The sequence below is a fragment of the Carassius carassius genome, chromosome 17 (genome assembly GCF_963082965.1).
Source record: "Carassius carassius chromosome 17, fCarCar2.1, whole genome shotgun sequence".
Taxonomy (NCBI): Eukaryota; Metazoa; Chordata; class Actinopteri; order Cypriniformes; family Cyprinidae; genus Carassius; species Carassius carassius.
The window spans coordinates 18,920,515-18,936,960 of record NC_081771.1 but is presented as its reverse complement, the minus strand read 5'-3'; the positions used below and the strand labels follow the sequence as shown (position 1 = coordinate 18,936,960).

The 16,446-nt window shown below is 41.8% G+C and overlaps 1 protein-coding gene across 1 annotated transcript in view; it reads right to left on the bottom strand.

The window, feature by feature from the left end:
• Positions 1 to 9,044, bottom strand: part of btbd8 (BTB domain containing 8) — a 34,576-nt gene extending 25,532 nt beyond the window's left edge. The window contains exons 1-6 of the mRNA XM_059571210.1: positions 8,863 to 9,044; positions 7,372 to 7,530; positions 5,559 to 5,738; positions 5,268 to 5,401; positions 5,002 to 5,119; positions 1,766 to 1,855 (exon numbers count right to left, since the gene is read on the bottom strand). Coding sequence (XP_059427193.1) covers positions 1,766 to 1,855; positions 5,002 to 5,119; positions 5,268 to 5,401; positions 5,559 to 5,738; positions 7,372 to 7,475 — 626 coding nt within the window. The 5' untranslated portion in view covers positions 7,476 to 7,530; positions 8,863 to 9,044. The remainder of the gene's footprint in view (positions 1 to 1,765; positions 1,856 to 5,001; positions 5,120 to 5,267; positions 5,402 to 5,558; positions 5,739 to 7,371; positions 7,531 to 8,862) is intronic.
• Positions 9,045 to 16,446: the final 7,402 nt, after the last annotated feature.

Here is a 16,446-nt window from a genome sequence, read left to right as displayed (position 1 = left end):
ATGTACAAAACATGGCATATTTAGACATAAGTTGACGTATTCTCCTGTGTTGCCAAAGGTTTTTAATGATTTATGTTACAAATCTAGTGACATGCACTGTTTTTGAAGATGAAGTTTTTTTTTTAATACAATTCAGATTTATGGCACATGCATTGGAAGAGTTTTGCCCCTTTCATACATACAGTCTTCACTGGTAAATTACTGGTAAGTTACCATTAATAGATCATGTGTGAACAGGACCTTTTCAAAAATCCCAGTAAATATGTTCTGCTGCTTTGTAATTGGCTTTTCTATGTAAATATGCGCTAGATGGACATCTTTGACCATTGCGCCTCGCAGCTTTTTGTCACGTGTCTCCATTCATCAGGGCTGCAACTCTGCAATTGGATACTATTATGTGAAAGTCGTGACATTTGCCAAGTATGGTTACCCATACTCGGAATTGGTGCTCTGCATTTAACCCATCTAAGTGCACACACACAGCAGTGAGAAGTGAACACACCATGAACACACACCAAGAGCAGTGGGCAGCTATAGATCCAGCGCCCAGGGAGCAACTGGGGGTTCAGTGCCTTGCTCAAGGGCACTTCAGCCATGGGTATTGAGGGTGGAAGAGAGAGCTGTTCATTCTCTCCCCCATCTACAACTCCTGCCAGCACCGAGAATTGAACCGGCGACCTTCTGGTAACTAATCCGGCTCTCTAACCATTAGGCCCACAGCTGCCCCATGTGCATCTCGTGTTTATAAGAGCAAAACATTCTGATTGGCTAGTAATGTTAGTTTGGTTGAGAGTGAAAGCTGCTCCTCTCATACCATTGGTAGGGGAACTAATGGACTCGAAAGTGATAATCAACAAGGTTTTTTATTTATTTTTTATTAATGTTGCATTATTTTTTTCCAAGCCCTGTGTGCTGTTAAAGGCCCCATTAAATTATTTGCACAATACTATTTTCAGTTCTGTGTTAATGAGACATTTCCTATGGAAAAAGGCAGTCGAGGTGGACATATTTAGTTTGGCAAAGCCTGGCAAAACCAAGATTCAATCTTTGAGGATTTCTGGCCACCACATACACTTGTAGACCAGCCAGAATCAGAGATCAGAACAAGCTCTTCTGAAGATCTGATGAGGAGGACTTATAATGTACTATCAACATGAACAAAATAAAAAGACAATTACTTTTTCCAGACATTGTGTTAGAGCTCAAGAAATCAACTACTAGTATTATGTTCTCCTGTTCTGTTACAGTAAATGCTAAGTGTGGTTTTATAAGAAAATCAGCTCTGATCTCATACATGGACTAAAATCCACAAACGTCTCATTTTTATACACATCATGGATTGAACTGCTTGGCATGAAACACTACACGAAGTATCCTGGTTTTCCCAGACTGAGCTATGAATAATTGATAGCTGGTAGGCTGGAAGATCCTCATCAGGAAGAACTGAACGTTGGAACAAGTGAAATCACACACATCACCTCTCAACTTAACTGCTTTTATGAATAGAAATGGTTATCAACTGATATAAAAGTTGCCTGCAGTATCAAGTATCAAAAAAATCTTTTATAGGTGCCCTGAACCTCAAGCGTTCCTAGTAAAAGAAACTGGTAAAAGAGGAACTGACAAGAGCTACATAGAGTTTTTGTTAAATACCAGTACTTTTACACATACTTTACCTTCTAAGCAAGATAGAGTATTTGATATTTCTATTTATACTATAATGCAGTCATTTATCCCATTTTGATGGGTGTCCTGCATGACCTACCCCTGCAGAGTGATACACTGACACAAACTCTCCATCCAGCTGCCACACAACATCGCTCGGAAATACTCGGAGCGTGCACACAGAATGGCCCTGTGGGAAAGCAGAAACACACATACACACAGACAACATCAGCTTCCCATCACTCACAAATGCTTCACAGCACATTATCCTGGCTCCATATTTGTAAAGCAGCTCTGGAAGATGTAGGTGCATGTGTGTATTTGTGTGTATTTTTCTGATATGCTTGGGCATGCAGAAAAAAGGTCAAGAAAATAAAGACCACTGCATAAAATTGGGGAAGGGAGATGTAAAGGTTTATTTCAGTATTATTTTAGTAAAGGTTGATGACTGTGGCTCTATGTCAAAACTTAGAGAGATGATTAAGTAGGTTTTAACATTGTTCTGAAGATAAAGAAACATTCTATTTTATATTTCTGTGGACTTCATATGGGTTTGAAAAACTTTTACTGTATACCATTTTCAAATATGATTAAGCTGTCGTTTTGTTCAAATATATTTGTATCATGACAAGAATAGTTTAGCATGGTATGGAAATGACAACAGTAATGTATTTGGTCTTGGTGAAATTAATATGGGTTTTCGATCAAGCATTTCATGCTTTTAATGAAGACTTTTTCTTCATTATGACATCAGGAGAGTTCTGTCACCCTAATTAATTATAGTCATTTAGCAGACGCTTTTATCCAAAGCGACTTACAAATGAGGATATATACACCCTATATATTTAAACGTTTTAAATTGAAGGGGTGTTTTCAAGTAATTTCAATGTTTATGCAAGTAGAAATTACATTTTTTTATTCACTTTTTAAAGATCAAATGTGAATTTTTGAAGGCAGCATTAGATACAGCTGGTGACACTTCCTTTGCTCTTATGTCCCACATCTTCTCCCTTCCAGTCCTCCTTTATCTATTTCTAAGCCAACAGCCCTATTATTCTATCTGTCATAAACATTCACTATAAATAGACTTTTTGCTCCTGGTCTCCTCTCAGAACAAACTGCCGCTCTTACAGTGATGACTGAAAGAGGCTCAAAATAGCACTTACAAAAAACTGTCTACATTTTTTAGCCTTGGCCAATTTTGTCCTCACTTGATGAAATGGACCGTGGCAGCGATGGATCTATTTCAGAGGAGGCATCTCCAATTGTCATCCATTTCGTTCATTTGTCAGACAGCCCACAGATGTGCACTCTTTGACAGCTTGATATCCATTCCAGTGAAATGATAAAACAAAATGCCACTTTTCACACAAATTGGTAGAACTGCTATTGTGGGTTCTATTTACTGGTTACATTAGGGTAGATCAGAAGCCTGAAAGTGTCTCACTCAAAAAATTTACCTGACCAATAGTAATCAAACTGTATAATTTATGATTTATGCATTGACCTACAAAATTCAGCAGCTGTCAATGGCCGTTTTTAAAAGTTATTTAAAAAAAATTTTAATTCTAAGGTTATCATTTAATTATTTTTTAAATTAGAAAAATGCATATTATTTATTGATTTACTTAAAAGAGTCATTTGAAATTATTTGTACATGGTCCATTTAATATTCATAAGATAGCTATTCTTGATGTTCCAATGAGCACATCAGCACAAGCCAACCCCAAACTGTCCCCACTAATTATTTAACACAAAATGATGCTTATGTACCTGCTTTATAATGAATTGCAGCTGATTCTATGGCATTTCATTCTGAATGTGCGTGTCTGTAGGAGGATAAAAGACGATCCTCATCTCCTGGGAGATGCATGGACAGATGAGCGAGTGTTGATGAGACGGGGATTAGCAGTGCTGTTTCTGTTTGTGTATCCTGCAGTGAGGCTGACATATCTGCAGCAGCCACCTCAAGCCTGACATACTGATCAGGAGTGCAGACGTCTTTCTCCATCCATACAACCCAAACACGTCCCGCAGAGATATTGCTCCCGGCTGCTGCTGATGAGGGAGAGCCTGTTGCTATAGTAACAGGTCATGGCAACTGCTCTAACCTCTGCAGCACCAAACAAAGGTGCCAACAAGACACTCAATGACAGGAAACTACACAGATAAGACCCGTGTTGCATGTGCATATCATTAGAGATTAATTACTAGGGATTAGTGTGTAGGCAAAATGTGATGTTTTTGGTTTTCAGTGCTAGATTAGAACAAGTTATTAAATACATATTCCTTACTTATTAGCTTCGCCTTTACTGCATCATGAAGGAGTAAACTGTAATTCTGCCACCTTCTGGAAATGTAGGATTTAGCAACACTGCTTCACTGAAGTCAGACACTCTAGCACTGAAAATTAAGGATGCACAGGACTAGGTATTGACTGATATTAGAGATTTTTTATCAAAGCTATATTATATATACATTTGCGCATAATTGTGCAGGCTAAGTTTACCTACACTGTTATGTTTAGAGCTACACTAAAAGCGCGATAAAAATAATCATTCTATAAATTACTTAAAAGAATCTAATACATTTCAATGAATGAAAATTTTAGTTGGTTTAGTTATTTTAGTTAAAAAAAATGGTAGACTGTGTTTTGGGTGATAGACTTGTTTGTTTGATAATAACCATGCTATCAAGTGTTTTATTGTGAGTGTTGAATCTTTGCGTGAAGCACTGGGTTTGAGTGAAGAGCCACAGTAAAATAAAGTAATTCCCAGGAAAAAGGCTTTTACTACATTACAGTTTATAGATCCTATTGCACATTCATTAAGACAGAATTTCAGACGCTAATCTCTAACGAAAGTGACCTTCTCCAAAAATTGTTTTTTGTCGATGTTATCAAGGACTTTTCAGATGGAAAAACAAGGAGGAAAAGTCATGTAATTTGAATTTAGTAATATTTTAGCACTAATGAGTTGACTAATGGCCTAGTGGCATTTTTACTTGGGGTTGAGAGGTCTACTGCAACGCTGTAACCCATCGACCTCTGGATATCTAAAGGCACCCCTGCTTGAGCTGCATGAACTTGAGTAAAGCCTGAGGATCATGTTATCCAATTCATTTTGATAATGTTTCAAAGAGTATTCTGTGCTTCAATGGAAGAAAGAAATCTGTCCTTTGTTACAATGTCACAGATTTGTTGACCATATTTTATCCAATATGTTTGTTTTCAATTTTCCAAAATTCTAAAACTTCTTTTGAAAATAAATACTAGATTTACAAGCAAATTATTAATTCCTGCAAAAGCTGCAGAAAGCTGGTTAAAAATGATTTTACCTGTGTGCTGAAAAGACTCTATCTGCCACCTGGATGCTGATGTCAGACATATCAGCTCTCTGATACAGAGCCAAAAGATCTGCCCCGAGCCCTGATGCTGGCTCGAAATGCTCTAAACCTGACAAACAAACAGAAATGATCAGAATGAGTAACAAGGCCACAACATGTAATGCTGGCTTAAATTTAATTTCTTAATTTTCTTAATTTCTGGATTAAATCGGTGAAGAAAAAAGTATGTAAATTCTATCTGGAAAAGTTGTCCTTACCAGGGTCAGAGCTGACCTGAGAGTCAACATCAGGGCCGTCTACAGCAGAGCCGTTCACTACCAGCGAGTGGCCGTTGTGTAAATTTAAGGTGCTATTCTCCTTAACCAGGCACTTGTCTTCTGTGTACACCTTTCTGTTACAGAAAGCGCAACATATGATTTGTTACCGAACATGTATAGCACAAGAATGGTACAGGAATGATCTATGGTTTTGCTTGACATTTTTAAAGGATCAAATACAATTTGAATTCTATTAATTATAGTAATAGCACAGAAAATGTCATTATGTACTGTATAAAGTCCTTGAGGGCTGCAGGTTCAGTCCCCTGCAGGTAGATGACAGGTGTAGCTGCTTCGGTTCCCTGCAGGAGGTGAGGAGCTCGGGCCAGCAGCACCGCCCTGTGGGCCTTCAGCCGAACAACAGAACCCACACACAGAGTGACGTCAGTCTCCTGCTCCTCCTGCAGCAGCCTGGTGGAGAAAGAGATCTTCAGCAAAATAATATGTACAAATGCAGCAGCTCTGTTACTTTTGAGAAACAAACTAATTGCTATTTTGCTGCAATCAGCAAAACACTGCTGAGAATTTTTCTAATGTTACATAACGGATTTTTCTAATATTAAAAATATGTGTCAATAATACACAAGTAAACTAGGCAAGAAAAAAAAAAGGTAGCCCAATGCTCGAAAACAAAAATTCTTCATCTAACACCACCTAACTACAGTTTCACTAGAACTGTTAAGTAAACACACATACATTTCTATTCTGTAAGGTTCTATAGTGTAACAGGAAGCCTGAGTCTAAAATATGAACAAGATCTAAAGTAATGAAATACAGTCTAAATTTTAAGAAATAAAAATAACATTTCACTCTGTGAGAAATCACAATTGTGAGATATAAAGCCACAATTATTTTATTATAATTTTTTTACTCTTAAGCATAGACAGGCAAAAAGAAAAAGGAAGAAGGAAAAAGAAAGAAAGCACATAAAACTTTATATCTCAGTTGCCTATTTTATATTTTACTGACACAGGCTTTCATTGTGTATTTACTACATTAAAACACAGCACCACTCATGTCTTTAGAGAAAACCATAATTATTACTAAGTATCACAGATACTAAGGTATGAAATCTCTTCCCTAGTCTTCACATCCACATCAACATCACTTAGCATCATTTTGGCATCTTCTGCTGCAGTGTGACGGATTTAGGTGACCCAGAATCCTAAGTAGCCCTAGGCCTTTGTGCTGGGTGTTGGTCTGACTGCAGTCCTCTCTCCTCTGATGTTTGCATACAGAGATGAAGAAGTGGAGAAGGGAATTGCATTTCCATCCAAACTAAAAATGCTGTTCCATCAGTAGTAATTACAGCACCGAGTGTGATGCCACAAGCTTACAGATGGCTGAAGAGTACAGTGCACTTCAGTTTGAAATAAAAAAGAGGATACAACCTTTCAACAGTTATCACTATATCACTATGAAAACAAGACTAAGACTAGTGGTGCATGGAACGGTCTTCATCTCTCAAAGGAACAATAGTTGGGGTGTACCAACATTACAATTCTGGCCAATACTGATAATTTAGTTGATATTTATTTTATTATGGGCAGGAACTAATAAATGGAGAATATTACAATTCAAATACTAAATCTAAAATAAGAGAGGAAACAAGCATACAAAATTAAATATCCAATATCAATCAATCAATCAAATATCAGATGTGTGGTACAGCATATTGTGCATCCATAAACAATGACTCTATTTTTATTCTGTTCACTAGTGTAGCGTTAAATAAATAAATTTATATATATATATATATATTATTTTTTAGAAATTTCTAAATTCATTTTATTTTTTTATTCCACACTTTTAATTGGGAGACTACAGTACATGTACACATAAAGCAAATGATTAGAGTTTGCATCTGAAATCACTGAAGGGAGTGGCATGAGCTGTGCAAACACTAGAGCAGGTTAGTGCGATTTGACTACACTGGTTGCTAAGAGTGCATCATATAACAACACTGATATTCGAGGCTCTGACCACTTCAGACAAGTTTTGAAAAAGAATGACCAAGGTCTTTCATGTTAAAGGGGATCATTACCGGTTCAGATCTCTTGACAGAGCATTTGCCAATCGCTTCTTCAGCTGGTTTCTGCATTTGCGCTCTTTAGCTTGGAACTCCCGGGCAGTCTCAGTGGACGACATGTTATTGCCAAACTGCTGAGCCCATACGTCAGCACATTTCTGTGCTGATAAACATCTGATGAGAGAAACAGGAAAAACAACTTTATTATATCTAATGATGCTTTTGTCAAAAGTGTTCTAAAGTATATATATATATATAAGTCTATGTGGTCAATTAATCTGGGCTTGGTTTTATTTGTTTATTTATGTTGTCATTGTTTAGTTTTAGTTTAGAAGGGTTATTTAAATAATAATAGGGGACAAAAGATATTTCCCATGTGAACTGTACATGTATATATATATATATACACACACACACTTGGAAGAAATCTATAAAATAAATATTACATGTAAAATAAATGATATTTTAATGATTTATTATTTGTTTGTGCAGTTAAGTTTTTATGATCTAAAGGAATGCTATCCTCAGTATTTCTCATCACATGTAAAAAAAAAATTTTTCCCAAATACTGTTGAAGTTATTATAGAAATGGAAAATTAGGGGAGTACCATATCTTAGTTAGATTTTTATTATTATTACGATCATACATAATAACAAAAATCAGCACTATATTGTACCAAAATCCACTTGAATGTTGATGAAGGCTATGATTAGATCCTAATTTCAGACGTGAAAAAAACGTTCAAATATATTATTTTCACTCTCACTTTTTTTAATCTCTTTAAAGTAGGCCTATACAACAGACACAAGTTAATTAATTTTTATATGAAACAATATTTAAAATTCCTTCAAAAATGCACTGTCAGATCTTTTAGGACTGACGCGCTTCTGTTAAATGGGGTTGAACGCCGCTTACAGTCAGATCTTTGACCTTTAGACAACTACGTTCAAGATGGTTCATCAAAGAGTAGACTATGCAATTTAATAATAAAGTCATTTATTATTAAAGGGTAGACTCGTCTGGTTTATTTGCTCTTAAGAGACAAATAAAAGTCTCGCTAATATTATAAAGCTTAGATGGACAAATCTGATCTCCAATGAGGTTTGTCACTGTTAGCATGATTAGCATTCACACCTTCGAGTTCCCATTTCAGAGAGCTATCAAAACACGCCTGCTTGAATAAACCAATCGTAAAATAATTATTACACAAAATCACTCCAAATATCCCTCGCTGTTGAGCTAAATGTTTAAATAAAGGGTGCGAATCTGTATTCATTGATTCAGAATGCTAGCCATTAGCCTTTAACCTGTCATTAACCAAAAAGAGATAATGTTTCTGTTATTCTTACCTAACGTTATACGTTTATCTACAATTATCTACGAAAAAGAGGCATATTCATATCGCCCTGCTGATGGTAAAACCAGACAACAGAGGCACAATGACATTTCAAAAGCATCATGTGAGGCTGTCGTGTTGTCAATGACAACTGGATGAGGACACTTACCTCACGCGCTATCACACCGAGAACCGAGACATTCTCACAGTTAAACATCCACATCTGCACTTTAGTGTCCACAAATGATTCTAATAGAGAAAGTGAATTTTAAGCAGTCCAAGCGAAACTGACAGCTAACACAACCTTCACAGTTTACACGAGGAGTTGGGAGTATTTCTACCTTTGTTTTGCTGCCCTCGTGCGGTGCAAGTGCGAATTGCATGACATGCAAAGTAGGTGAAGGTTGTCGAGTTAGATTTGTAGTTAAACGGGTTCCCTTTCATAGGTCACTTCGATGCTGCGGTGACGTCACCACGTATGGGAACACCTTCGGTGTGACGAATGTCTGAAGCCCTATACCATCCCGCCAATCCTATTGGCCAAATAGCGCGTGGCACCGCCCAGCATGCGTAGGCATATATATACCTGGTGCCGCGCGCCATTTACCTCAGATTTCATTCCTTCAGTACGAAGCGAATCTTCTGTGCCCTATTGTCTCGCGTTCTCAGCGATCGTCACGAGCAGTATACTCCTCTCCGCGGACGCGATGAGTTTCAAGAAGTGCAAGGACCCGTGTACCAGGTACATCGTTCAGGGGGATACTCATGACAGGTGCGTAGTCTGCCTAGGCTTACACCATGCACAGGAGGCGCTTAGCGGCCTTTCTTCATGCCCCCATTGCGATGGCCTGCGACTCAGGGTCCTTCGCTCGAGGGTAGATGTGTTCTCCGATGTCGCCGTGTCTAACCCCCGCCACACCACTTCTGCGACTGCCGAGGCACCGCACGAGGTGATAGCTTGGGGTGACACGTGTGACATGGAGCTCGAGGACAGTTCAGCGATGGAAAATTACTCTCGCTCTCCCCTACCCTAATACACAGGAAAACTTTTGAACCTGTCGTCTTTTCCTGTGAGGATTTACGGCCCACACCGGGGGCATGTAGTGCCATCTCCTTCGGTTGTGACCGCCATGATGACGACGTTCTTTCCACTGCGGCCTCGGGGTCCGAGGACTTCGCGGCCGACACGAGCCCTCTCCCTCCTAGTGGACAGGAGAGGCGTGTTTCCCCCTCCTACAGTGAGCTGTTGGATGTGGTTTCCCGTGCAGTGGGTACATTGGGGCTGGAATGGGAGGTTGAGAAGGCCGAGGCCCAACCTTCTTCGAAGCTGGACGACCGTTTTCTAACTAGTCGGACACCTGCGCAGCCCCGGAGGCCTTTACCCTTTTTCCCGGACCTCCACCAGGAGGTTTCGAGGTCCTGGAAACAGCCGTTTGCGGCGCGCATCACGAACGCTGCGGCCGCGGATTTCGCCACCATTTCGGGCATGGCGAGTCACGGCTATACAGCGATACCGCCGATGGAGGAGACTCTCGCCGAACATCTTGCACCTAATTCGGCCGCGGCGTGGAAGTCCCGCCCCCTCCTCCCCTCGAAGGCGTGTCGAGTCACGTCTAGTTTAGTGGGAAAATCCTATATGGCCGCTGGTCAAGCGGCTGCTTCGCTTCATTCTATGGCGGTCCTTCAGGCCTACCAAGCGGAGCTGTTAAAAGGATTGGACGAGGGGGACGGCATTACACCTGAGGCGGTCAAGGAACTACGGCGAGCAACTGATTTGGCGCTTCGTGCTACCAAACATACCCTAGGGTTGTTCCACCGGCTCAACAACGCCAGCGAAAAAGGTTGAACCTGAGTTCGACGGCCAATGCCTCTCGTTCTCGGGCACATAACAGCAGCTCCTGATTTTTTCGCTGCCTGCCAGGGACTGTGCCCTCCGCTAGAGAGCGCTGTTGGACCGCTTTCGCGCATCCAACACTCTCATTGCAGTCCCCACGCTCAAACCCTGACTGTTTCGCCGCAAACAGCGCCTCGAACAGCATTGGAGCAAACTGTAACACCAATCGCTTCCTCAGACACTATGCACGATCCAGTTTTCAGAGCTCGAGGAGCGCTTCAAAGGGTCTTCATCGAACGGCCCGTCATGACGGCTCGCTCAGCCGCCGCTGTTTCGCTAGCGGCAGAGCCCGATGCTCAATCTGTTGGCCTAATTCCTGCCGTGGACACGTTTCAGGATTACGTACAACGAGATACAACGCCTGCTCTGCATATACTTCCCCTGTGCACGAACACCGTGAGTCTTTCGTGCCCGGACATTTCTATGTGTGCAACAGCGTTGCAGGAAACGAACATGTTGAAACCGCTAATATTGTTTCGGGCCGCGTGGGAACGCTTGCCCGGCATTTCTCAATGGGTGTTACGCACAATTTGTCACGGATACACCATTCAGTTTCGGAAAGGCCCGCCCCCTTTCCGCGGAATTCTCTCCACGGTGATGAAACCGATGGACATGGCGGTGCTGAGACAGGAAATGTTAGCTCTACTGAGCAAAGGGGCTATAGAAGAAGTACACCCCTCTCAGATGGAGTCAGGGTTTTACAGCCGTTATTTTGTGGTACCAAAAAAGGACGGCGGATTACGACCCATTCTGGATTTACGCCGTCTAAATCTTGCACTCAGGTCGAGCAAATTCAAGATGTTGACGGTAAAATCTATTTTGTCTCAGATTCAACCAAACGACTGGTTTGTCACGATCGATCTGAAGGATGCTTATTTTCATATTCAGATCATCCAGAGACACCGGAAGTTCCTCAGATTCGCTTTGGAGGGCAAAGCGTATCAGTACCGCGTTCTTCCCTTTGGCTTAGCGCTAGCTCTCCCCGTACATTCTCAAAATGCATGGACGCAGCTCTGGCCCCGTTGCGGCTCCGGGGCGTCCGTGTGTTAAACTATCTGGACGACTGGCTGGTGTTAGCGCAATCTCAGACTCAAGCACACTCTCATCGAGATATTGTGCTGAATCATTTACACAGCCTGGGTTTACGCACAAACTTCCAGAAAAGTGTATTAATCCCCTCTCAACGGATTACCTTTCTGGGAGTAGATTTGGACTCTCGCGCGATGACAGCAAAGCTTTCTGTCCCGCGCGCTCAGTCGATTACGTCATGCGTTCAGCACTTCAGGGCGGGTCACACAGTGACAGTGAGACTGTGCCTCAGACTACTAGGTCTAATGGCGGCGGCGCTTCCCGTGATTCATCTGGGTTTGCTTTACATGCGCCCGTTTCAGTGGTGGACGAAACGACAGAATATTTCACCCCGTTGTTCTCCGCATCGAACGATCTCGGTGACGCGGAGGTGTGTGATGTCGTTAAAACAATGGACATCAGCCGAATTTCTCCTCACCGGGGTTCGGCTGGGAATTTGTGCTTCCCGAGAGACTGTCACGACAGATGCGTCTTTGACCGGGTGGGGAGCTGTTTGTCAGGGGCGCCCAGCCCACGGAGTGTGGACAGCGGCACAACGCAGCTGGCACATAAACAAATTGGAATTACTGGCGGTTTTTCTGGCTCTCCAGTATTTTTCGAGTCTACTGACCGGCCGTCATGTGCTTCTCAGAACGGACAACACTGCGGTCGTGGCTTATCTGAACCATCAGGGAGGATTACGTTCTCGCCCTCTGTGCAGACTGGCGAGGCGGATTCTTCTTTGGTCTCACGACAAATTTCTGTCGATCCGGGCTGTTCACATCCCCGGACGACTGAACTTCGGAGCGGATTTATTATCCAGGCAGACTCTGGAACAAGGGGAATGGAGATTACACCCCCAAACGGTGAATCACCTATGGCATATTTTCGGGGAAGCGGAAGTGGATTTATTCGCGTCGAGCACGACTACGCATTGCCCGCTATGGTTCTCCCTAAGCCCTCCATCACCCCTGGGTCTGGATGCGCTAGCTCACAGCTGGCCCAGGACCAGTTTGTATGCGTTTCCTCCGATTCGGCTGGTCCCAGCGGTATTATGCAGAATACGGCGGGACAGAGTGGGACAGCTGTTGCTGGTGGCTCCGCGATGGTACACACAGCCGTGGTTTGCGGATCTCATCAATCTGTTAGCGGGCTCTCCGGTGGAGATTCCCCTCAGACGGGATTTATTATCGCAAGCACAGGGACGGATCTGGCATCCGAGGCCAGATCTGTGGAACCTGTGGGCGTGGCCTCTGAGCGGAGTGAGTTGATATGTCCCGGTCTTTCTGCTGAAACTACCGAGACTATACTGAACTCTAGAGCAGTTTCTACGAGACGCTTATATGCTTTCAAGTGGAAACTGTTTATGACATGGTGTGAAACTCATGATGTGGATCCAGTTTACTGCCCTGTGGCTTCAGTACTGGAGTTTCTTCAAGACCGTTTTTCGGAGGGATTGACACCAGCCACCCTGAAGGTTTATGTGGCAGCTATCTCAGCTCACCATGAGCATATAGGTGGTGTTTCAGTGGGTCGTCATCCACTGGTTTCTCGCTTTATACAGGGTGCGCGACGGTTGAGGCCTTTCCGCCCTGTGCGAGTTCCTTCATGGGATTTATCCATTGTGTTACTGGGTTTGTCAGGGCATCCGTTTGAGCCCCTGGAAACTGTATCGGATAAGCTCCTGTCTCTGAAGACACTTCTTCTCATGGCTTTATCCTCCCTCAAAAGAGTTGGGGATTTACAGGCTCTCTCTGTCTCACCCTCGTGCATGGAGTTTGCACCAGGCTCTGTGAAAGTGTTGTTGCGACCTAGGCCTAATTATGTTCCTAAGGTCGCGTCTAATCCTTTTCATTTTCAGCAGGTGGTCCTGGAGGCCTTTTCTCCTGCTGCGACAGAGTCTGGAGATCTAAGTCTTTGCCCTGTGAGGGCGTTGAAGACTTATGTGGATCGCACTGCCCCATGGCGTGAGTCTGACCAGCTGTTTGTCTGTTTTGGACATAAGAATAAGGGCCATGCAGTTACGAAACAGCGCATGTCCCATTGGCTGGTGGAGGCTATTTCCTTGGCCTATGAGGCGCGCGGGCTCGCTTCGCCCTTAGGAGTAAAAGGTCATTCCACGAGAGCAGTGGCTTCTTCTCAAGCCTTTCTCAGTGGATCTTCTATGGATGATATCTGTGCTGCGGCAGGCTGGTCCTCACCGAGCACTTTTATCAGGTCTTACAGTCTGGATGTGAGGATGGCTCCTGGCTCCCGGGTTCTCTCCGCTTGAGCAGATGCTTCCTTGGATCCAAGCTATCAGGTACGTCAGGCGTGATGGTATAGCGTTCCCATACGTGGTGACGTCACCGCAGCATCGAAGTGACCTATGAAAGGGAACATCTCGGTTACGTATGTAACCTTGGTTCCCTGAATAGGGAACGAGATGCTGCGGTTCTGGCCGTGCCGTACCTTGATAGCTTTCTTCTCTTCTCGTCATGAAATCTGAGGTAAATGGCGCGGGGCACCAGGTATATATATGCCTACGCATGCTGGGCGGTGCCACGCGCTATTTGGCCAATAGGATTGGCGGGATGGTATAGGGCTTCAGACATTCGTCACACCGAAGGTGTTCCCATACGTGGTGACGTCACCGCAGCATCTCGTTCCCTATTCAGGGAACCAAGGTTAGATACGTAACCGAGATGTTTTCAAGCAACAAACCAAATTATAAACTGAGAAAAAATAATTAAATAAAAAACTGAATGAATGAATGTCAAATCTAGATATAGTTTTACAAGTATTTTCTTTGTTTCAAAGTGTGCTTTGTTTTCATTTTAGCTTTGTTAACGTACAACAGGGTCACTTTTAAAGGTATGCGGCCAATTATACCCCAAAACAATTATACCCCTAAACGAAAACTCAAAACTTCATGAAACTAGGCGAGCATAAGCGTCAGATGATTCTAAACAAGAATGCAACATTTTCTGGAAATTCGACCATAGGCGGCGCTATAACCGTGATAAATGTTAAAAATCATCATTTGCCAAAAAGGTTTTTTTTTTTTGTTTTTTGTTTTTACAAGAGCCATGTTAACACAGTGTCTTTTTCCGTATGTGCTTATATGCCTTTAGAGCTCTATTTTAACTTAAATACTGCATTAAATGAAAAATTTAGACCATAATTTTTATAGGCCATGAATATTAATTAGCAACATGACATAGACTCAAAAGGCAATATTTTATACATATATATATATATATATATATATATATATATATATATATATAAAAACATTAAAAATGAAATATAGTATATTCATTTCACAAAAATAAAATAATTACACGAATATGGCCTCTGGTCCATTTTGACTGCAAACAACACAAGTGTGACTCCCAAATGAACAATGAACTGAGGACCACTATTGTTAAATGAGGATGTTGTTTTCTGCTTTTGATGTCAGTGATTTCATACAAATGCTCAGAAGTTGAAGGTACTGAACATTATTTTTAGCTTTCATTGAACACATTCAGCTTTAACAAGCGTAAACCTTCACGCCAATTTAAGAACATTGCTAAATCGCTAAACTGTAGTGAATATATTACTGTTAGAAATCTGATTATTGGAATATATTCCAATAAGTTGATATGATATAAATTGTATGACATACTATACAGTACTATGATCCACCACTGCTTAGCACTGTGAAAAACCCTCTCTGGAACAATGGAACAAAACTCAGTATCCTTAAGCAGAAGATGCAAAAGCAAAGACTTCTTCTCTGTCAAGCTTCTTTTCCACAGGGAGCACCTGATCACATCAGGACTCCTCAGGGAGCACCCATTTGTTCCCCACAGGGAGTGTCCAAGCCTGCCTTGTTTCCACATGGCAAACTGGTTCCTGTCCTTTCCCCCAGGCACCAGGGAGCACCCGTGCCCACCTCCTTTCCACATTTAGGCAGCACCTGTGCCACCTCTTTTTCCACAGACAGCAAAGGAGCTTCAGTTAGTCCTTCCTCTCTCTCTCTCTCCATTTATAATATTTCAGAATGGTTGAAGTCATATGTCTTTACATTTTGTAGTAATTACAGGTGCTAAATAAATAAATTAGAATGTTGAGGAAAAGTTCATTTATTTCAGTAATTCAACTCAAATTGTGAAACTCATATGTATTAAATAAATTCAATGCACACAGACTAAATAAATCTAAGTATTTGGTTCTTTTAATTGTGATGATTTTCAAGACTCACCAATTCATGATCTTAACAAATTAGAATATGATGACCTGCCAATCAGCTAATCAACTCAAAACACCTGTGAAGGTTTCCTGAGCCTTCAAAATGGTCTCTGACAATCATTGACACCCTTCACAAGGAGTGTAAGTCACAAAAATTAATTGCCAATAAGCTGGCTGTTCACAGAGTGCTGTATCCAAGCATGTTAACAGAAAGTTGAGTGGAATGAAAACGTGGAAGAAAAGATGCACAACCAACCGAGAGAACCGCAGCCTTATGAGGATTGTCAAGCAAACTGGATTCAAGAATTTTAGAGAACTTCACAAGGAATGGACTGAGGATGGGGTCAAGGCATTGTTACAACCTCTAGGGATTAGCTGTAACAGAAAAAGGAACTGAGATCACACCAGAGAGATGCCAAATAAACCATTTTTATTTTCTTTTAACGGGAATCTTTTCAGGGGTAGACAAGGCCAAAACAATAAACAAAACAAACTTTGCTTTGAAACTAAATAACCTCAAATGGAAATAAAGATACATATAAATAAAATGGCGTCTAACCCCCTACATCCCTCAGT